The sequence below is a fragment of the Pristiophorus japonicus genome, chromosome 22, assembly GCF_044704955.1.
Source record: "Pristiophorus japonicus isolate sPriJap1 chromosome 22, sPriJap1.hap1, whole genome shotgun sequence".
Lineage (NCBI taxonomy): Eukaryota > Metazoa > Chordata > Chondrichthyes > Pristiophoridae > Pristiophorus > Pristiophorus japonicus.
This window is the reverse complement of record NC_091998.1, coordinates 41,350,804-41,373,633: the sequence shown is the minus strand read 5'-3', so window position 1 is coordinate 41,373,633 and position 22,830 is coordinate 41,350,804. Positions and strand designations below refer to the sequence as shown.

Genomic DNA, 22,830 nt, shown 5'->3' with positions numbered 1-22,830 from the left:
CCAGTTAACTGAGAGGTTTAGGGAGGGAGTTCCAGAGCTTGGGTTCCAGGCAGCTGAAGGCACAGCCACCAATGGTTGAGTGACTATAATCAGGGATGCTCAAGAGGGCACAATTAGAGGAGTGCAGAAATCTTGGGGGGTGTTTGTGGGGATAGAGGAGATTACAGAGATAGGGAGGGGGCGAGGTCATGGAGGGATTTGAAAACAAGGATGAGAATTTTGAAATCAAGGTGTTGCTTAACCAGGAGCCAATGTAGGTCAGCGAGCACAAGGGGTGATTGGTGAGTGGGACTTGTTGCGAGTTAGGACATGGGCAGCCGAGTTTTGGATCACCTCTAGTTTACGTGGGGTAGAATGTGGGAGGCCGGCCTGGAGTGCATTGGAATAGTCAAGTCTAGAGGTAACAAAGGTATGCTTGAGGGCTTCAACAGTAGATGAGCTGAGGCAAAGGTGATGTTACGGAGGTGGAAATAGGCGGTCTTAGTTATGCTGTGGATATGTGGTCGAAAGTTCATTTCGGGGTCAAAAAAGACACCAATGTTGCGAACAGTGTGGTTCAGCCTCAGACAGAAGTTGGGGAGAGGGATGGAGTCATTGGCTAGGGGATAAAGTTTGAGGTATATTTGTGTTAACATGATGGAAAATTCCATGTATGTATGAGTCAGGAGAGGGAATCTCTATTTTTACATTTATATATATTTATATAGAGCAGCCAATCAGTATTTGCATTACCCCGGCCTTCATCAACTGCTTAGCTGCACTCAATTGGTTTGTCGCCTCTTCATAATTAATCACTGAAATTACAATCCTGTATCTTGCTCCAGGCAACTGCTCTTTCAGTTGCACAGAAATTATTTCTATCTGTGTATAAATGCTGTCTTATGGGTTGAAAACATGGGCCAAGAACATTTTACGTTATTTATGAAACTGTTGTTCTACCCGCTGTAAACTTTCATCCAAAACTCGGCTGCCCGTGTCCTAACTTGCACCAAGTCCTGTTCACCCGTCACCCCTGTGCTTTCTGACCTACATTGGCTCCCAGTCCAGCAACCCTTGATTTTAAAATTTTCATCCTTGTTTTCAAATCCCTACATGGCCCTTGCTCCTCCCTATCTCTGTAATCTTCTCCTCCAACTCCAATTCCAACAACAACAACTTGTATTTACATAGCACCTTTAATGTAGTGAAACATCCCAAGGCACTTCACAGGAATATTATGAGATAAAGAATTTGACACCGAGCCGCATAGGGAAAAATTAGGGCAGGTGACCAAAAGTTTGGTCAAAGAGGTAGGTTTTAAGGGGCGTCTTGAAGGAGAAAAGAGAGGTAGAGAGGTTTAGGGAGGGAGTTCCAGAGCTTAAGGCCTAGGCAGCTGAAGGCACGGCCACTGATGGTTGAGCGATTATATTCCGGGATGCTCAAGAGGACAGAATTAAAGGAGCACAGATATCTTGGGGGGCGGTGGGGTTGTGGGGCTGGAAGAGATTACAGAGATAGGGAGGAGCGAGGTCATGGAGGAATTTGAAAATAAGGCCTCACAACCCTCTGAGATATGGGCCGAAATTGCCCTTTTTGTAAGGCCCGAAAGGGGTGGCCACGGTGCGGAATGGCTGCCGAGTCTCTGTGGAGGGGCTGCCATTTTGAAAATTGCCCTTCGTCAGGTTTGGAGCGGTGTCCGGGACCGCTCCGCCCATTTTCCTGGCGTGACGTGCACGCGCCGACCCCTTACCGACTGGCAGGGGTTCCTCTGCTGACCCAGCCGAAACCCTCCCTGGTGGCCTTGTGTTTGCCCTTTTAACCGAAGGGGAGAGACGTTCTGATGCACCAGTGCGATAATGTTATCAGCGCGGCGCTAATGACTGACAAGGTTGGTTCCTCCACCCCGCTCCCACTTCCATCCCGCTAGTGACGGCCACTTCCACCCCGCTCCCACTTCCACCCCGCTCCCACTTCCATCCTGCTAGTGACGGCCACTCTACCCCGCTCCCACTTCCATCCCGTTAGTGACGGCCACTCCACCCCGCTCCCACTTCCACCCCGCTCCCACTTCCACCCCGCTCCCACTTCCGCCCCTGCTCCAAAAAAATCCCCGAAGTACTGAAATGCATTGTGGCGGCCAGAACACATTGAAAATGGCAGGTGAGCCTGGTTCGGGCGGGTGGCCAATTTCAGGAATCTAGTTCTAAGATGGCAATATTAATCTTGTGTAGTTACAGAATATAGTTAGTATGCACATTGTTGCTAATTGTGTAGCATTCTGTGCACGTCTGAGCTTTACCATGTAACTCTTGTTTGTTCTTCTTCTTTACCGCACTCCCTCCTTCCATCCCCTCTGCAGTTCATCGCCGCTGGAACAGTGTGTCGAGCATCTACAAATGAATGTGATCTCCCCGAGTACTGCAATGGAACAAGTCACATCTGCCAGTCCGATGTCTTTGTGCAGAATGGGCACCCTTGTCACAGCAATGATTCATACTGCTACAATGGAGCATGCCAGAGTTATGAGGGGCAGTGTGTGGCATTGTTTGGCCAAAGTAAGTCTCCCTATATGTGTCTTGTATCATGGCTTTAAAATATTCTTCACAAGGATATTAACCTTTCTTTAAATAAGTACAACAAAGCTATTTTAAATGGCCTGTGAAATTATTTCAACTTGATACAGTTTTGCATTTCTTTATTCTCAATTCTGGTTCTAACTCTTCCACCTCCGCACCGTCAAGTTGCACATTATTCACGGATTTTGACCCAGCAATGATGTAGGCATGGTTAAAATATCTCCATTTTAGAAAGGTGTGTGACTTAGAGGGGAACGTGGAGATGATAGCTGTTATATATGTAAACCTGTAAATACCATTTTTAACCACCAGAGGGCTCATCCCCTGGCGTCCCAAGGGATACCACAATCCCTTGGGAGCACCTGTACATAAGGAGGCCTCACAGGCTGGAGAGGCACTCTGGAGACCTGTAATAAAGAACTATGGTCACACCTTACTTTGAGCTAGCAGTATCTAGTCTGACTCTTTATTCAAGATATAACAATAGCATTCCCAACAACACGTTGCCCTTCTTGGGAGGTGTTATTGGAGTAAGCTCAATGGGTTGCTACAGTGCATCCTGCAGGCAGCACACACTGTAGCCATGGACGGTCTGCTGGTAGTCTAGGGGGTCCCTATTTAATCTTTTGGCCTAGGTTGGGTTGCAGCTCTAAGTTTACAGCAAACCAGTACCAATAATTGGGGGAAAATTCCGATCGGAGGCTTCCTTCGGACAATCGCCTCCGAACCAAATGTTTTTAACAAAAATACTTGGTGGCCCTGGAGGTGCCTTAGATTCCGGTCGCAGTACAGGAAGAGGACTTCCCCGTACGTACGGAAATGCTGGAGTCACGTGGGCCTGGACCACCAATCACTGTCTAGTATTCTCATTGATAATAATGGAACTCCATTTTTACAAGTTCCTATTATAATCAATGAGAATAATCCCCTAAAACAAGAAACACAAAATAATAAATTAAAAAAAAAAACACCTCACATATTTAAAATTAATTGAAAGTAAAATTAATTAAATGTTTTAGAAAAGGATATATATTTTGAGGCTTTTTTAAAATAGGGTTTAAAGTAAACTTACCTTAATGGACAGGGTTGTTAACATAAAAATGTATGATTTAAATTTAATTTTTATATGTTTTAAAACTCTTAAGCTGGTAAAAGTAAGCTATACACCTGCTTTTACCAGGCGTAAGAGTTTGAAGGACATTCGCTGGGCATGTGGCAGTGTGAGCTGTGAGGAGGACGCTAAGAGGCTGCAGGGTGATTTGGACAGTTAGATGAGTGGGCAAATGCATGGCAGATGCAGTATAATGTGGATAAATGTGAGGTTATCCACTTTGGAGGCAATGACACGAAGGCAGAATATTATCTGAATGGCGGCAGATTAAGAAAAGGGGAGGTGCAACGAGACCTGGGTGTCATGGTTCATCAGTCATTGAAAGTTGACATGCAAGTACAGCAGGCAGTGAAGAAGGCAAATGGCATGTTGGCCTTTATAGCTAGGTGGATTTGAGTATAGGACAGGGAGGTCTTACTGCAATTGTACAGGGCCTTGGTGAGGCCTCACCTGGAATGTTGTGTTCAGTTTTGGTCTCCTAATCTGAGGAAGGACGTTCTTGCTATTGAGGGAGTGCAGCAAAGGTTCACCAGACTGATTCCAGGGATGGCTGGACTGACGTATGAGGAGAAACTGGATCAACTGGGCCTTTATACACAGGAGTTTAGAAGGATGAGAGGGGATCTCATAGAAACATCTAAGATTCTGATGGGGCGGGACAGGTTAGATGCAGGAAGAATGTTCCTGATTTGGGGAAGTCCAGAACCAGGGACACAATCTTAGGATAAGGGGTAGGCCATTTAGGACTGAGATGAGGAAAAACTTCTTCACTCAGAGAGTTGTTAACCTGTGGAATTCCCTGCCGCAGAGAGTTGTTGATGCCAGTTCATTGGATATATTCAAGAGGGAGTTAGATATGGCCCTTACAGCTCATGGGATCGAGGGGTACGGAGAGAAAGCAGGAAAGGGGTACTGAGGTGAATGATCAGCCATGATCTCATTGAATTGTGGTGCAGGCTTGAAGGGCTGAATGGCCTACTCCTGCACCTATTTTCTATGTTTCTATGAGTTGGGCAAATAGCCCAATCTCTCCCGCGTGAATATCCTTCTTCCGGGGATGCGGAGGATCTGTCGAGAGAAATCTTGACCGATCGGAAAAGCCGGTTTCTGGCGCATATGCAAGGCCTCACCGGTTCCGTGCACACTTTGAACGCACCCGACAAGGCCGGGATTTTTGGCACATTAACATGAAATGAAATATTTTATATGTTTTTTTGTTAAGGCTTTACTGAGATGTGGTGATTTCATTACAGGGAAAGCTATGGGGAGTTTGATTTTTCGGGTTGGTTGTGGCGGGGGGAGGCGCGGGGGGGCTGGTAGAGGGGTGGTCTGCTTGCACTCTTTTTCATCCATTTTATTTTTAACTTTCAGACGCAAAGGCTGCTCCACATACGTGTTTTCAGGAAGTGAATTCCAAAGGTGACCGATTTGGAAACTGTGGGTCAAGTGGTGCTGGGTACAAGAAATGTGAGATCAGGTAACTTTTCTCTTTTTAACTTTCACTTCTGCGGATTTGAGCTCTCGGTTGGTACACGTCAATTTATTCTGCAGTGGCAGGAGTAACGTGCATAAAAACAGCATATGTATTAATTTTGTGAGAACCAAGTGATGAGGGTTTTTTGTTTTGTTCAATAGCCTATTAATTGTGTATCTATAGAATCATAGAAATTTACAGCAAGGAAGGAGGCCATTCGGCCCATCGTGTCCGTGCCAGCCTACAAAGAACTACCCAGCCTAATCCCACTTTCCAGCTCTTGGTCCGTAGCCTTGTAGGTTATGGCACTTCAAATGCACATCCAAGTACTTTTTAAATGCTTATGAGGGTGTCTGCCTCTACCACCCTTTCAGGCAGTGAGTTCCAGACCCCCACCACCCTCTGGGTGAAAACATTTCCCCTCCAATCCCCTTTAAACCTCCTACCAATGACTTTAAATCTATGCTCCCTGGTTGTTGACCCTTGCCAAGGTAAGACAGTAACTGGGAAAAAATTAATTTAAATTCTCCAGCTGCCGTGCTGGGGTTTGAACTTGCATTTCCAAATCATTAGTTGCGGCCTCTGGATTACTACTCTTATTTAGTTTCCCAACATTCTACTGTTTCCTCTTGAGCAATGTGGCTTTGAATGTTTCCAATAAAATATTAGACTGCAGTTTGAACCTAGATTTTAAAAACAGACAGCGATATGTTCTTGTTGATATCGATAGTGAGCAGGGGTGTGAGACTAATCGGGTCGCACTTTCAAAGAGCACGATGGGCCGAATGGCCTCTTTTTGTGCGGCATTCGATATAAAATGTTAATGTTGAGGCAAAGAGCCCTGGAGTTGGCTGAGGGAAAAGGGCAAATGTGGATATTAAGAAGCTTAACACCGGACACTGTAGCCTGCTGACACTTAATGAGGATGAAATTCGACATGGGCAGGGACACAAAACAGGTGGTAGTGCATCAGTCGCCTGTTATACACTCCGCCCAATATTCAGTTCTATTGACTTCAATAAAGGATGGCAAAAGCCATTCAGCCTGTTTTGCATTCCCTTGTGCAAGTGTTGTTTGAGAAGAGGAGTAAGGGGAGCGAGCAGGAGTGTATGTGTAGTCTAGATGGCTCATGGAGTAAACACACCAGCACTGACCTGGTGGGCCCAAAGCCTGTTTCAGTTCTGTCACATGCTCTAATTCGAAGCGCTTTGAGCATGGAATATTGTGTGAATATGTTTTTGGTTGGGGGAGCCACCTGTTCAATGTTAATACATTGGAAGGTTCCAAGATTTTGAAAATAAATTAATATTTCTAGTTCAGCTTAAAGTCAGCCCAAATGCTTTATTCTGATATTGTATTCTGGTGAGATTAAAGTACCATGTAAAGTACTATCTTCCCTCTTGAAATATTCTTAACAGTACAGGGCAACTGAAACCTAAACCATATCATGGCACAATTTGTGTTACTTACATAATTTAAGTAATGTGAATTCCAATCACAAGAATGTAACAACATAATAAATAGGAGCAAGATCATGACTGATCTTAACTCCACTTTCCCACCCAATCCCCATATCCCTTGATTCCCCTTGAGTCCCCAAAAATCTATCTCAGCCTTGAATATATTCAACAATTCAGCATCTACATCCCTCTGGGGTAGAGAATGCCAAAGATTCACAGCCCTTTGAATTAAGAAGTTCGTCCTCATCTCTTAAAAATCCGACCCTTATCCTGAGACGATGCCCCCTATTCTAGACTCTTCCGCCAGGGGGAAACAACCTCTCAGCATCTACCATGTTAATCCATCTCAGAATCTTACATGTTCCAAATGAGATCACCTCTCATTCTTCAAAACTCCAGAGAGTACAGGCCCAATCAACTCGATCTCTCCTTATAGGACAACCCTCTTATGCCAGCAATCGATCCTCTTATTTAAAATACAAAATTAAATCCCGAGACCAAACTGCTAATAGCAAACTTGGGAGAGAAGAAACTACCAATGAGTGACGTATTTCATGAACATTACTGCCACAGTTGTTTTTGGTTTCTCTGCCATGCTTTACACAATACCGCTACTCTCTCCTGCAATAATGTCTCCAATTATGTGGTGTTTTTATTTATCTAGAAATTCCATGTGTGGGAAGCTGCAATGTGAGAACGTAAACTCCGCGCCTGTTTTTGGGATCCAGCCTTCCATCATCCAGACACCTATTGGTGGGACTACATGTTGGGGGGTTGACTTCCGGTTGGGATCAGATGTCCCAGATCCTGGTATGGTGAACTCGGGGACACGATGTGACACTGGCAAGGTATGAGAAGAGCCTAATGTTCACCTCCTGTTAAAGGTGTCTTTTTTTGGCATTATAGGACCCTTTGACATTCCCTGGGTTTTTTTTAAAACGTTGGGGAGCACAGCAGCGTACAACTGGAGACTGTCTCGTGAAACAGACACCAATGGTTGCTGAGAGTCAAAAGGTCCAAATTGCAAGCAGTGAGGTACCACAAGAAAAGCTAATAGCCTTTAAATAGGTAAATGCTTGCTTTAAAGACAATGATTTAGTTGCTGGTGGTTTATAAGAGCATAAGAATTATGAGCAGGAGTCGGCCTTGGGTCTCCTCGAGCCTGCTCCACTATTCAATAAGATCATAGCTGATGTTCGACCTCAACCCCACTTTCCCGCCCGATCTCCATATCTCTTGATTCCCCTAGAGTCCAAAAATCTATCACGCTCAACCTTGAATATACTCAACAACTGAGAATCCATAGTCCTCTGGGATAAAGAATTCCAAAGATTCACAATCTTCTGAGTGAAGAAATCCCTCTTCGTTTCAGTCTTAAATGACCATCTCCTTATCCTGAGACTATGCCCCTTAGTTCTGGACTCTCCAGCCAGGGGATACAACCTCTCAACATTCCCCTCACAATCTTGTTTGTTTCAATGAGGTATTAGATGGGTTCACTGGTTATTTTAACATCTGTAAGATGACCGAGTTTCAGTGAGCTTTAAGTGTATAGTAAATGGCACGTTTGAACCTTGCTGCATGTAGGCTCGTCTATATCCCAAGACATTTCCAAGTTTATTGCTTGGACTGGAAAAGAGCGTTCTAATGAAAATGTGTGATCTTGGAGTGAGCTATCAAAAATATATTCCAGTGAAAAAGAAGGGCGGCAAGAGAAGGGATAACCAGCAGTGGATAACTAAGGAAATAAAGGAAAGTATCAAATCAAAGACCAATGCGTATAAGGTGGCCAAGGTTAGTGGGAAACTAGAGGATTGGGAAAATTTTAAGCAACAGCAAAGAATGACTAAAAAAGCAATAAAGAAAGGGAAGATAGATTACGAAGGTAAACTTGCGCAAAACATAAAAACAGATAGTAAAAGCTTTTACAGATATATAAAACGGGAAAGAGTGACTAAAGTAAATGTTGGTCCCTTAGAAGATGAAAAGGGGGATTTAATAATGGGAAATGTGGAAATGGCTGAGACCTTAAACAATTATTTTGCTTCTGTCTTCACAGTGGAAGACACAAAACCAATGCCAAAATTTGCAGGCCACAGGAATGTGGGAAGGGAGGACCTTGAGACAATCACTATCACTAGGGGGATAGTGCTAGACAGGCTAATGGGACTGAAGGTAGACAAGTCCCCTGGTCCTGATGAAATGCATCCCAGGGTATTAAAAGAGATGGCGGAAGTTATAGCAGATGCATTCGTTATAATCTACCAAAATTCTCTGGACTCTGGGGAGGTACCAGTGGATTGGAAAGCAGCTAATGTAACGCCTCTGTTTAAAAAAGGGGGCAGGCAAAAGGCAGGTAACTATAGGCCGGTTAGTTTAACATCTGTAGTGGGGAAAATTCTTGAAACTATCATTAAGGAAGAAATAGCGGGACATCTAGATAGGAATGTGCAATCAAGCAGACGCAGCATGGATTCATGAAAGGGAAATCATGTTTAACTAACTTACTGGAATTCTTTGAGGATATAATGAGCATGGTGGATAGAGGTGTACCGATGGATATGGTGTATTTAGATTTCCAAAAGGCATTCGATAAGGTGCCACACAAAAGGTTACTGCAGAAGATAAAGGTACGCGGAGTCAGAGGAAATGTATTAGCATGGATAGAGAATTGGCTGTCGAACAGAAAGCAGAGAGTCGGGATAAATGGGTCCTTTTCCGGTTGGAAATCAATGGTTAGTGGTGTGCCACAGGGATCAGTGCTGGGACCACAACTGTTTACAATATACATAGATGACCTGGAAGAGGGGACAGTGTGTAGTGCAACAAAATTTGCAAATGACACTAAGATTAGTGGGAAAGCGGGTTGTGTAGAGGACTGAGAGAGACTGCAAGGAGATTTGGATAGGTTAAGCGAATGGGCTAAGGTTTGGCAGATGAAATACAATGTCGGAAAGTGTAAAGTCATCCACCTTGGGGGGGGGGGGGGGGAAACCAGTAAAAGGGAATATTATTTGAATGGGGAGAAATTACAACATGCTGTGGTGCAGAGGGACCTGGGGGTCCTTGTGCATGAAACTCTTTTAGAATCCCAAAAGGTTAGTTTGCAGGTGCAGCAGGTAATCGGGAAGGCGAATGGAATGTGGCCTTCATTGCGAGAGGGATGGAGTACAAAAGCAGGGAGGTGTTGCTGCAACTGTATAAGGTATTGGTAAGGCCGCACCTGGAGTACTGCGTGCAGTTTTGGTCACCTTACTTAAGGAAGGATATACTAGCTTTGGAAGGGGTACAGAGACGATTCACTAGGCTGATTCCAGAAATGAGGGGGTTACCTTATGATGATAGATTGAGTAGATTGGGTCTTTACTCGTTGGGAGTTCAGAAGGATGAGGGGTGATCTTATAGAAACATTTAAAATCATGAAAGGGATAGACAAGATAGAGGCAGAGAGGTTGTTTCCACTGGTGGGGGAGACTAGAACTAGGGGGCACAGCCTCAAAATACGGAGGAGCCAATTTAAAACCGAGTTGAGAAGGAATTTCTTCTCCCAGAGGGTTGTGAATCTGTGGAATTCTCTGCCCAAGGAAGCAGTTGAGGCTAGCTCATTGAATGTATTCAAATCACAGACAGATAGATTTTTAACTAATAAGGGAATTAAGGGTTACGGGGAGAGGGCGGGTAAGTGGAGCTGAGTCCACGACCAGATCAGCCGTGATCTTATTGAATGGCGGAGCAGGCTCGAGGGGCTAGATGGTCTACTCCTGTTCCTAATTCTTATGTTCTTATCTACTACTCTCGCGTGCCTTCAGTGACCCACCCCCATCAGAATGTCAGAAGGAGGAAGGCAATTATTTTTCATGCCTCCAACCTCCATTCGGTGGACCCATGAAAAGTTGTGTCATGGGCAGCTTTCCCACTAAGCTGTGTGGCAATGCAGCCGCGCAACGGTGTGTAGGTACTGCACAAGCAGCTCACCGGCTTTTAAATGAAAAAAGAAATGTGAATGCGCGAAAATTTGAATGGACCATGCAGCCAGTTAAAGAGGCCACACATCCAAAAAGAAATTCGAGGGAACATTGGTCATGGGCATCCTTGGTGGTGTTGATGGTAATGCTTTGTCCAGTGTCAGCTGTGGCTCAGTGGATAGCACCCTCACCTCTGAATCAGAAGGTTGTGGGTTCAAGTCCCACTCCAGGTACTTGAGCAAATAAATCTAGGCCGACACTCCCAGTGCAGTGCTGAGGGAGTGCTGCACTGTCGGAGGCGCTGTCTTTCAGATGAGACGTTAAACTGTCTGCCCTCTCAGATGGACGGAAAAGATCCCATGACACTATTTAGAAGAAGAGCAGGGGAGTTATCCCCGGTGTCCCTCAACCAATATAAAAAAACCAAGATAATCTGGTCATTATCACTTTGCTGTTTGTGGGAGCTTGCTGTACACAAATTGTCTGTCGCGTTTTCCACATTACAACAGTGGCTGCATTCCAAAAGTATTTCATTGGCTGTAAAACGCTTTGAGACGTCTGGTGGTTGTGAAAGGTGCGATATAAATGCAAGTCTTTCTTTCTGTTGTTAACAACACACAATGTTGCAAAAAGCGTTGGAGTTAAACATCAACAGCTGAACTCTTTGCACACCATGAGTCATCTCTGTGTCTCAATTCAATTGCCAGTGACCTGATATTAAGCTTGTATTTATTATTGCATTGTAAAACAGAAGTACTGATAAAGTGAAGCATGAACATCATAGGCAGTCCCTCGAAATCGAGGAAGACTTGCTTCACTCTCAAAGTGAGTTCTCAGGTGACTGTACAGTCCAATACGGGAATTACAGTCTCTGTCATAGGTGGGACAGACAGTCATTGAAGGAAAGGGTGGGTGGGGAGTCTGGTTTGCCGCACGCTCCTTCCGCTGTCCGTGCTTCTTTTCTGCATGCTCTTGGCGACGAGACTCGAGTTGCTCAGCGCCCTCCCGGATGCTCTTCCTTCACTTGGGGCAGTCTTTGGCCAGGGACTCCCAGGTGTCGGTGGGGATGTTGCATTTTATCAATGAGGCTTTGAGGGTGTCCTTGAAACGTTTCCTCTGCCAACCTCGGGCTTGCATGATAGGAGAATCCGATTTATAATAATTTGATAATCAATACAGATTGAGAAGAAGCAGGTGACCTTTTGTGTTGAAAAACAGCAGTTGTTAAAATTTAATGCAAGGATCCCCATGCTCTGGAAACCACTCGGGAGATAGATTATGTGCCCGCTGAACCTGCAACATTGTAATTGGGCAATCTGGCAAGTACACAAAGGACTCGTCTACTCTGCAGGACCTGGATTTCGGAAAGCATTACAGAGCATTTGTTCTCAAATTAGGATTCCGAGTCCTCTGGGTGTTCGCAGGGCTCCCTAAATCAAATGTTGCTATGGGGGCGAAATTGGGTATCAGCCCATTTGGGGGGGGGGGGGGGGGTGGTGGCGGCAGCCGAGGCGGGAAGCCCCACTCCGGCCACAAAATTAGGGTTACCGCCCCTCGAAAGGAAGTGGAGCGCAATGTCGGGCACTCCACTTCATCTCGGGGGCAGGACTGGTGCGGCAAGTGCGCGGAACGCCATCGTGAGCACAGGGTCCTTCCTTTCCATTGAAGGAGAGGGCATGCAGCAAGCTCTGCAGTGCGGCGAGGGGCCACCATTGCGGCATGGACCCCGTGAAATCAACAATGAAAAGCCGTGCCAAAAAAAAGATGGGGGCCCACGCCTTCCCTTTACTTTTCGCCCCGCGAGCGGTGTGCAGCCTGGTTTGCGACCTGCGAGGCCGGCGTGTCCATCGCCCATGGCGGCCTCACGGGGCGCTACGGAATTTCCGCTGCGGGGTAAAAACGGGTCGCTGCGCACAGCGATGACGTCACCATCGCTGGAGAAGCGGCCTGGGCACTACTGGCGGGTGTGGGGCACTACCGGTTTGCACCTCCACTGACTCCTGCGCAATTTTGTGGGAGGCGCCACTCTCCCCGAATGAGAAATAGTTTGTGCCCCCTGGAAGACGCTAATGAGGCGCAAATGATGCAAATTTCTCCCCCTCTGTGTCTTTGATTTCTTAATTTTTTTGTGGGTTCTTTGACTTAATAGCACATTGTTTCTGTTGCTGTATACTAATAAAACCTACTTTTTAATAACAATATCACTGATGGCTTTTGACTAGCTTATATTTTTTTATGGAAGCAAGGTCAGTGGATCTTCCAGGGTGTGACAGTATTAGCGGGGAGTCCTTCCACACTAAAAATGTTGAAAACCACTAACATACAGAACTTGAATATAGATCTGTAGCTAACTTAAAGAAATAGTCCAGTTTTACCAGAATGGCAATCAATTGGAACGATAGCATAATGGTAATGTTACGGGACTAGTCCAGAGGCCTGGACAACAATCTGGAGATGAGAGTTCCAATCCCATGGCAACTGGGGAATTTAAATTGTTAAATAAATCTGGAATAAAAAAAAACTAGTATCAGTAATGGTGACCATGAAACTACCGGATTGTCATTAAAAACCCATCTGGTTCACTAATATCCTTTCGGGAAAGAAATCTGCTATCCTTACCTGGTCTGGCCTATATGTGACTCCAGACTCACAGCAGTGTGGTTGACTCTTAACTGCCCTCTGAAATGGCCTAGCAAGCCATTAATGGGCAATAAATGCCGGCCCTTGCCAGGGACGTCCACATCCCATGAATGAATTTTTTTTTTTTAATTCACCAAATTACAGTCATTCCCACATTCTATAATACACAGAATTGTAAGTATTCAGCTTTACCCATATTATTAATGAATCCGAAACTAGTAAAGACCAACATGGGTTGTATTCTCAGCTGTTTACCATTATTTTCATGTGTTTTAGATCTGCATGGATTTCAAATGTGTGGATGCGTCTATTCTAAAGTACGACTGTGATGTACAGATGAAATGCAATAGCCATGGTGTAAGTAAGAGAGCTCTTGTGCATAGTAATAATTAGAATAAAAACAGATATATTCTTTTAATAACTGCTATTTGAGTCCTTCCTCTATTGAAAGTTGACCTGAATTTGATACGTTTGTCTGTTTGTTCTTTACTGAACTCTACTTTTAAGGTGTTCCCTTGTCCAGAATGAACAATTGACCCAGTGCCAAACTGAGACTTATATTTTGAACAAGCTATGCTCCAGACAGCCTGAACCTAGACTTCGGTACTCTAGGCACTTCTGTTTTAAACTAATTCAGTTTTCCATCTGTGTGACATTCTATGAATGAAATGAAATCTACATGACAGCCAATAAATTTCACTAAGGCAGAGGATTAACCGTGGCATAAATTATTTACCATGCAGTTACAGACTCATTATTATAGGATTAATTTACAACTTGGAGATCGCTCATTGATGTTTATTAAAAGTAGTTTAATTTCCCCCCCCCCCCCCCCCAACTTTGGTCAGATTACGTGGTTTGTACAGCACTGAAACAGGCCATTCGGTTCAACTGTTTATGCTCCACACGAGCCTCCCCACTCTACTTCTAACCCTATCAGCATATCCTTCTATTCCTTTCTCCTTTATGTACTTATCTAGGTTCTCCTTAAATTCATCTATGCTATTCGCCTCAACTACTCCCTGTGGTAGCGAGTTCCACTCTTTGGGTAAAATAGATACTGCGCTGTGCCTAACTCAAACTGATTTTAACTTTGAGAACTGGCAGAATTGATTGTCGAGCACACTTGAGAAAATCATCAGTGACAAACAAAGGACATTTTCAAGGTCTTAACTGTAATAGGTTAAGAAATCGCTGAGCATTCCTGTAGAACTGCAACTGTTCCAGTGAAAGGGCTAACCTCCATCTCAATAACAAGGGAGCTTTCACTCTCCTGAAGAATTGAGCACTCCATCAAATAGATGCATTTTCCCTATGTGCCTTTTTAATTTCAAGGAGATTGGTTTAAATCCATCTAATGCCAGTAAGGGACTAGAGGTGAGACCTTTTTGAGTATTTGCAATCCAAGATCCCAATGGATGGGAGTACATGCCACCAAATTGACCAGGTTCTGCATAATTATTTCCTTTGGGGAAAAATAAGAACATAATAAATTGGAGAAAGAGTAGGCCATATGGCCCCTCGGGCCTGCTCCGCTATTCAATAAGATTATGGTTGATCTGATCTTGGCTTCAACTCCACTATCCTGCCTGTTCCCCATAACCCTCGATTCCCCTGTAGTTCAAAAATCTGTCTATCTCCGCCTTAAATATATTCAATGACCACCTCTATAGCTCTCTGGGGTAGTGAATTCCAAAGATTCACGACCCTCTGGGTATCAGATCGGCAGCCCGTTATACCTAGCGCCTGATGTTCAGTTGCATTGACTGCAATGGAACGGAATATCAGGCACTGCGTATAACGGGGCGGCTAATCGGGGGGGGGGGGGAGTGCGCGCTGCCCGAGGCGAATTTCTAGGCCCATGTATCTTAGTTTTTGGAATTCTCAGTATTGTTCAATGGTTACCTTCTGTGGAGGAAGGAGATGCAGTTCCATCAGGGTTAAGTATGGATCAATTTGACCTGAGCTGCATATCGGTTTTCAGGTGTGTAACAGTAATAAGAACTGTCACTGCGACAGAGGCTGGGCACCTCCAGATTGTGCAAACTCTGGCTACGGAGGAAGCATTGACAGTGGACCAACCTACGATGGTAAGTGAAAGCAACTTTGTTAGCAGATTGTTTTGTGAGACACGGAGATGAGGCTTAAAAAGGTTTTGTTTGCGGCAATATTGAATCTACTTAAAAAGAGAAAGCTTCTTCCTCTTAAAATCTTAATTAAAGCAAACGGTCTGCTCGATTGTTATCTCCTCCATGAGCTTAAACATTCACCACCGACATACAGTGGCTGCAGTGTGTACAATTTACAGGATCAGTGCAGCAATTTATCCAGGCCTCTTCGGCAGCACCTCCCAAACCCATCACCTCCACCACCTAGAAGGACAAGAGTAGTAGGTTCTTGAAAATTATTTGCTTCATGGGTTCTTTGCTTAAGAATTCACATTTGCTGTAAGGAACCAGCTGGTTTATTAGCAAAGGTTTAACAATCAAACTGAACCCTACCAGTTCATTCACCAGGTTCACGTCTCATCGTGGAGAACCTGAACTCCATTACCTGGGGTTTTATTGAGTCTTGTGAACATCACATGACTGGCTAAGCCACACAGTGCAACAGCTCCACAACTCTTTTGGGAACACAAAATAAACATTAGTTCAAGTGCCCCCGATCTGGGGGAGCAACAGCTCCACAAACCTTTGAGCATGCTCGCAGGTGCATACATTTTTCAGCTGTGATGTTCAGCTGGATGTTTAAGTGCTATTTTAGGAAATGTACTGAGGTCATTCCCTCAACCAACACCACCTGATTGTGGAAAAGGTGCATACATTACACCCTAAGTCCCACAACTTGGACATTTATCGCCGTTCCTTCATCATCACTAGGTCAAAATCCTGGAAAACCATACTGAACAGCATTGTGGGTGTACCTTCACCATAGCAGTTCAAGAGAAAGGCTCACCACCACCTTTGCAGGGCAACTAGGATTGGGCAGTAAACTCTGGCCTTGCCATTGGCGCCAACATTCTGAACATTTTTAATTTTTAAAAGACAATATTTTGCCTCATTAGAAATCCCCAAGGGAGATCAAACTTGAACATCACGAAGCTCTGATTTACAAATCACTTTACTTGTTTTTAAGACTGTAATGAGGAGATTTGAGTGTACTATTAGTGATCACTCGTTGTTTCCCTGTGGCACTCCTCACAGAACAGCTAGTGGCCACAGCCTACAACCTTAGCATCACTGGGACCTGCTTATCGATGGGAAATCTCATTGTAACTGCATAGATATTTTCCAAGTTAAATTTTGACATAAAAAGTGTGACAACAGGAAATCCATGCATACACAAAGACTTTTGGTATATAAATGTAGATTTTAAATGAAAGCCAGTGCCATTACTTAATTAAGTGTATAATATGATGAGTGCTGATTGTAAACTGTGTGAGGGCAAAATTGCCCTGCGCCTTGATTGGGGCGGTAACCTTCTGGGGCCAGCGCAGAAGTCCCGCCCCCTCCGCGGAATTGCCCTTACCGCTCCTTAAAGGAAGCGGAGCGCAATCTCGCGGGTTCCACTTCCTTTGGGGGTGGTAATCGGGGCACCGATGCACTTTAGCGCCCCTCCCCTTCGATGAACACCAGCCTCCGCTCGGCCATCGGGGCCACGTGCGACCGGGCCTGCAGCTGAAACCCGTGACGGAGTGAGGGGCTGCACGATAGCGATCCGGATCACACTAGGGCTGCCATTGCAGAGCCTACCCAAGAGTCGTCAGGCAAAAAAAGATGGTAAGGAGCACCCTCTGAGCAGATGAGCTTCGTGACCCGCGAGGCTGGTGTTGACAATCCGTCCTCGTCAGCCTCGCGGCCCGCGGGGCAATTTCCACGGGGTAGTAAGGGGTCAGTGCGCACGGCGATGACGTTGTCGCCATTTGCACGGCGGCCTGGAACGCTAACCTCGGCCCCGCATGGCAGTGTCTCCGCAAACCCCCGGGCAATTTCCTGGGAGGCGGTAGTGGCCCCCTCACCCGGCGAAAAGTCTCTTGCCTCCTTTATCTGTTGCTCTTAGCCTTTCTCTTAAAGTTTCTTTATGTTTAGGCCTCTGCCAGTGCAACTCTGCAACCACTTAAAGGTGCTAGCAAATTTCTCTCAAGTAATGTTTACAGTCTCTGACAAAAGTATACTTTTTCTTCTTTCCAGATAAGGATACAACTCTTCGGGATGGTCTATTGGTGTTCTTCCTCCTCGTGGCACCTCTGCTCCTTTTGGCTGTGTATATGTTTGTGAAAAGAAATGAATTAGAACGAAGATTTTGTCGAAAGCGAAGTTCACAAGCACACAAGTAACAATTTTACTCTCTTTAATGTTGATATGTTTGTTTTTTTTTTAAAAAGCAATATTGTAAATCTGAAATTAAACAGAAAATGTTGACAGTGCAAAAGAATTGTGTCAGCGTCTGATAAAATAGATTATCGAGCAATGATACTTTGTGAGGCTTGATGGTTTTGGACAAAAGATTTCTACATGGAACAGTGTGGTTCTGAATTGTAACATGTAGTAATTGGCATATCTCATTATCCTTGGCCTTTCTTGCCATATAAAGTGATAAGGCTCAAAGACTTGGATCATCATGAATACTGGGATATTATGTTTACTTAAATAAAAACAGAAAATGCTGTAAATACTCGGCAGGTCAGGCAGCATGTGTGGAGAGAGAAACGGCGTTAACGTTTCAAGTCTGTCACCCTTTGTCATCGACCTGAAATGTTAACTCTCTTTCTCCACACATGCTGCCTGGCCTGCTGAGTATTTCCAGCATTTTCAGTTTTTATTTCAGATTCCAGCATCCACAGTATTTTGCTTTTGTATTATGTTTACTTAGTGGTCGATGCACTTGAGCACGAAAGTAATTTGTTCTGTGAAGCACTGTGAGGTGAAAATATAAATGCACCTTTTATTGTCAAGACTGGCATGCCAATGGCTTTTGGACAGTGAGAGCAGTCTTTATCGTATCACTGTAACTTGTAAGTTACAGATGTAACCTAGCTGCTATACAAGCTGGCAACTGAGTTCTCAATTGAGGACTGACTAATGTAAACTCATAGTTCAGATGGTGCGGGCAAACAGCTCTGCTTTATATCTCATAGTTTGATATGACCTGCAACTTTTTTGCATGTTGCTTCTTCGTGACATGTTCCCAGCCAGCTGTTGTTTCCTCTCTGCAAGCTTGACCTTGCTGCAGTTGCTCCTGTATGGGATCGTGCCATAATGTAGTTGCAACATACTGCTGACCTTCTCATAACTCAAGCATTCTGAATCTAACAATCCAACTGTTTCTCTGTGGAGTATGCCTGGGAATCTATACAATTAAAAATAAATTAAACAGATACAAGTAACTTATAAATTATTGAAGTTTTCCACTAGCTGTGTGAAATGGGCATGTTTCTAATTTGTTAATTTTCACCTCTACATATATTGACTTCAGTTAATCTGAACAAACATGTACTCAGTGAAAATAACTTTTTCTATAGCGTCTTTCCTGACCTCAGGATGTCCCACAGTGCTTTACAACTAAAAAAGTACTTTTGAAGTTCGGTCACTGTTATAATGTAGGAAACGCAGCAGCCTATCTACAAACAACAATATGATAATGAGCAGATAATCTGGTTTTTTTTTATTGATGGTTGAGGGATAAATATTGGCCAGGGCACTGAGAGAACTCCACTGCTCTTCTTCGAATTGTGCCATGGCATCATTTACGTCCCACCCTATAGGGCAGAAGGACCTCGGTTTAACGTCTCATCCGAAAGACGGCACCTCTGACAGTGCAGCACTCCCTCAGCACTGCATTGAAGTGTCAGCCTGGATTATCTGCTCAAGTCTCTGGAGTGGGACTTGAACCCACGACCTTCTGATTCAGGCGATAAAGCTACCAGTGATATGGATTGACTTCAGCTCACCTGAACAACATGTATTCGATTCATTTGATTGGGCCTCTGGACAGTCCAGTTTTCTCACTGGCTTTTAATAGTCTTGTTGAGTCATCATCATAGGCAGTCCCTCGAAATCGATGAAGACTTGCTTCCACTCTAAAAGTGAGTTCTTAGGTGACTGAACAATCCAATACGAGAATTACAGTCTCTGTCACAGGTGTGACAGACAGTCATTGAAGGAAAGGGTGCGTGGGGAGTCTGGTTTACCGCACGCTCCTGCTGCCTGCGCTTGCTTCCTGCATGCTCTCGGCATCCTCTCGAGGTGCTCAGCGCCCTCCCAGATGCTCTTCCTCCACTTAGGGCAGTCTCTTGGCCAGGGACTCCCAGATGTTGGTGGGGATGTTGCATTTTATCAAGGAGGCTTTGAGGGGGTCTTTAAAACATTTCCTCTGCCCACCTTGGGCTCGCTTGCAGTGTAGGAATTCTGAGTAGAGCGCTTGCTTTGGGAGTCTTGTGTTAAGCATGCGAACAACATGGCCCACCCAACGAAGCTGGTCAAGTGTGGTCAGTGCTTTGATGCTGGGGATGTTGGCCTGATCGAGAACACTGACGTTGGTGCGTCTGTCCTCCCAGGGGATTTGCAGGATAATGCGGAGACATCGTTGGTATTTCTCCTGTTGAGTAGGCAAATATGGAAGCCAATTTGCACACAGCAATCTAGGCTGACACTTCCATGTACTAAAGAGGGTGTACATTGTCAGTGGTGCCATCTTTCAGATGAGACGTTAAACCAAGGACCTATCTGCCCGTTCAGGTGGATGTAAAACATCTCGTGGCACTATTGAAAGAAAAGAAGGAAGTTCTGCCTGTATTCAGGCCAATATTTGTCCATCAACCAACACAACCAAAAAAAAACAATTAACTGGCCATTTCACCTCATTTTCTGAATTCTGAACCTTGCACTGAAATTCTGTGTTCACCTCCAAAACACAGTTTCAGCCTTTCAAAAGTAATTCATTGTGAGATGCGTTGAGGTGTCTGGAGGACATAATAACTTGTTACATAAATGCAAATTAATTCCTTTGTAACCGATTTGCATCACAGTCTGCAGACACTGTGCATCAAAATGCAACAGAAATGTGCAACTTTGTATTGGGTAGTATCGTGCCATAATGTAGTTGCAACATACTGCTGACCTTCTCATAACTCAAGCATTCTGAATCTAACAATCCAACTGTTACTCTGTGGAGTATGCCTGGGAATTTATACAATTATAGTTATCCAAGATAACGATATGTATTTTTAAAATGTGGTTGGATGGAGCACTGAAAAAATTGATCAGGTTATTCTTTCTCTCCTGTTGTGTTTAAATTAGGTCTGATAGCAGAGCTGAACCAAGAAGTGCCTCAAACAACCTGGCTAAGGAAGGAGTAAGTAATGGTCCCTGAAGATCAACCCAGGTCTGATATTGTTGCAAAATTTCAACCTGGCTGTTAAATGGCCAACAATCATCATTAATTCATGCCTTGGAACCATAGTCAGGGGGGCGGGAGCATCGTGGTTATGTTACTGGACTAGCAATCCAGAGGCCTGGAGTAATGATCTGGAGACATGAGTTCAAATCCCACCACGGCAGCTGGGGAATTTAAATTGAGTTAATTAAATAAATCTGGAATTAAAAAGCTAGTATCAATATTGGTGACCATGAAACTACCAGATTGTCGTAAAAACCCATCTGGTTCACCAATGTCCTTTTTAGGGAAGGAAATCTGCCGCCCTGCCCGGTCTGGCCGATATGTTACTCCAGATCCACGGCAAAAATGGGCACTCCTGAATTTAACCACCACTATGTTTAACAAACCATAACTGTATAGATACTTAACCCCCATGACAAGACTGGAATAACCTGGAGTAAAGGAGGACAAGACAAAGCTGGTCCCTTCCAGGGCAGAGCGTCAACATTTAGGATTGCTGGCCAGGATCTTCTAGGCATAGTAGTAATATATTTTTTATTTTCAATACACCAGGTCCACTTATTGTCAAGTCAACAGGTAATGCATCTTATTGAACCTTCAGGGATAAATATTTCTTTGCGCTGGTGTTTTGTCTCTGCTTTCGTGAAATGCTCTGGCAATAATGTGATTTCTGTTAAATACAAATGCACAAAGCTCCTCTGCATTTTGTGCATGACAGAAAACCTGTTTCAAAATCAGCTGTAAAAAGTAGCTCGAAACTAAGCTGCATTTAATAAGTAACAGAAGCCGTGAGTTGCATTTACAAAGAGGATGCGAAACAATCTTTGCCAATGCAAAGCTGCAGTTTTTTGTAGTGAAAGCAAATCTTGACTTTTTTAATTATAACTTTTTTCAAACTTTGGCCTTTGGGCATATTGAGGCTCTGTGCTGCTAAAAGATAATCATTTCTGACCACTAAATGCTGATGAGACACATGCATTCAGAGAGCTTTGTACGTTGTGGAAAAGCTTTAAATCTAGTTCTGCATGCAAAGTGGTGACTTTGATTCCGATCTCCTGAGCAAACGGATTGAATGTGAAATGAGTTAGTAATGAACCATGATTTAATCTTCACAGCCACGGTATTTCTTTGCCTGTGTGCAATTCTACCTTTTGCTGTGTGTAGACAGTGCGCTCTTGAACAGAGAGTGGTTCACCTCGGGGAATTTTCTGGCGGTCCCCACTTCCGCCCCGCTGCTGCCGACCCTCCGAAGGGCGTCATCAAAGGGCACATCGCCCTCCATGGCACCCCCCGCAAAATTTAGCTGCAAAAATCATAGATCCACCGCGCAGTACCCCCAACAGTTTTTTCTGTCTGTGCACCTTCCTTTCACTCTGAGCCACGGCAACACGGCGGCCCTTCAAGGGGCACTGCCGTGGCCGCCATGTTTTTTTCTTTGCCGGCTGACTTCCCGATCGGCCGGACAATTATGGCCCCGGGTTCGGACGGGCCGCCAACAGACTGCCTGGCACTCCCTCTCGGGTGTCAGGCCACTGGCCCGGCCAAAACCTTCCCTGCTGGCCCAGTGGACCGAAGCTAAATAATCGCTGGTTCTCTCCCCTTTAAATGAGGGGGGAGATGTGGTGATGCACAGGCATACTGATGTCACCACCGCTCCACCGCTGACTGACAGCGGCGCAGACTCCGTCCACCCCCACTTCCACCCCTCTAGAATACTTACCGCCGCACTTCCGCCCCCATTATCACCGACTTCCGGTACGCTCCAAAAAAATTGCCAAAGAGCTGAAAATCGATCAAGAGTCCACCTCTTCTGACGCGGTGGTAAAATACTTAAAAACGGTAGGTGCACCAAGATTCCGGCGGGGGTGAATTTCTACCCCAATAGCTTTGGCAAGACAAAGAGAGCCTTGGAATGACGTTCCCAATAGGAATTCCGTCTCGCCATCAGAGCCCTTCTTTAATTACTGCAACTATAGTTCAAGGAGTATACTACTTCCCCCTGCCCCCTCATTCCTGTTCATATCCATGACAAAAATTGAATTATTTTTGTCAGTCAGCGATTGCTGAGTTCACGATTTAGTTCCGTGCCTGGGAGCTCACTGACGCACACAGCAGATGAAGTAATCTGCACAGATGAAATAGCAGCGGCACCTACCGTATAGGCTGATAGCTGCATATATTGGTGTTTCAGCACCTGCCTTCTGTTCAGATCAGTAATCCCTCCAAC

The 22,830-nt window shown here is 44.7% G+C and overlaps 1 protein-coding gene across 3 annotated transcripts in view; it reads left to right on the top strand.

Moving 5' to 3' along the window:
* The window catches only part of LOC139234964 (disintegrin and metalloproteinase domain-containing protein 9-like), a 126,468-nt gene that overhangs the window by 85,887 nt on the left and 17,751 nt on the right, over positions 1-22,830 (top strand). For 2 of the 3 annotated variants that reach the window (XM_070865949.1, XM_070865952.1), the window contains 8 exons: positions 2,339-2,534; positions 5,038-5,143; positions 7,265-7,448; positions 13,482-13,562; positions 15,190-15,295; positions 17,396-17,537; positions 20,504-20,558; positions 21,156-21,179. In XM_070865949.1, the coding sequence (XP_070722050.1) occupies positions 2,339-2,534; positions 5,038-5,143; positions 7,265-7,448; positions 13,482-13,562; positions 15,190-15,295; positions 17,396-17,537; positions 20,504-20,558; positions 21,156-21,179 (894 nt within the window). The remainder of the gene's footprint in view (positions 1-2,338; positions 2,535-5,037; positions 5,144-7,264; positions 7,449-13,481; positions 13,563-15,189; positions 15,296-17,395; positions 17,538-20,503; positions 20,559-21,155; positions 21,180-22,830) is intronic. The other variant, XM_070865951.1, reaches the window with a different exon arrangement.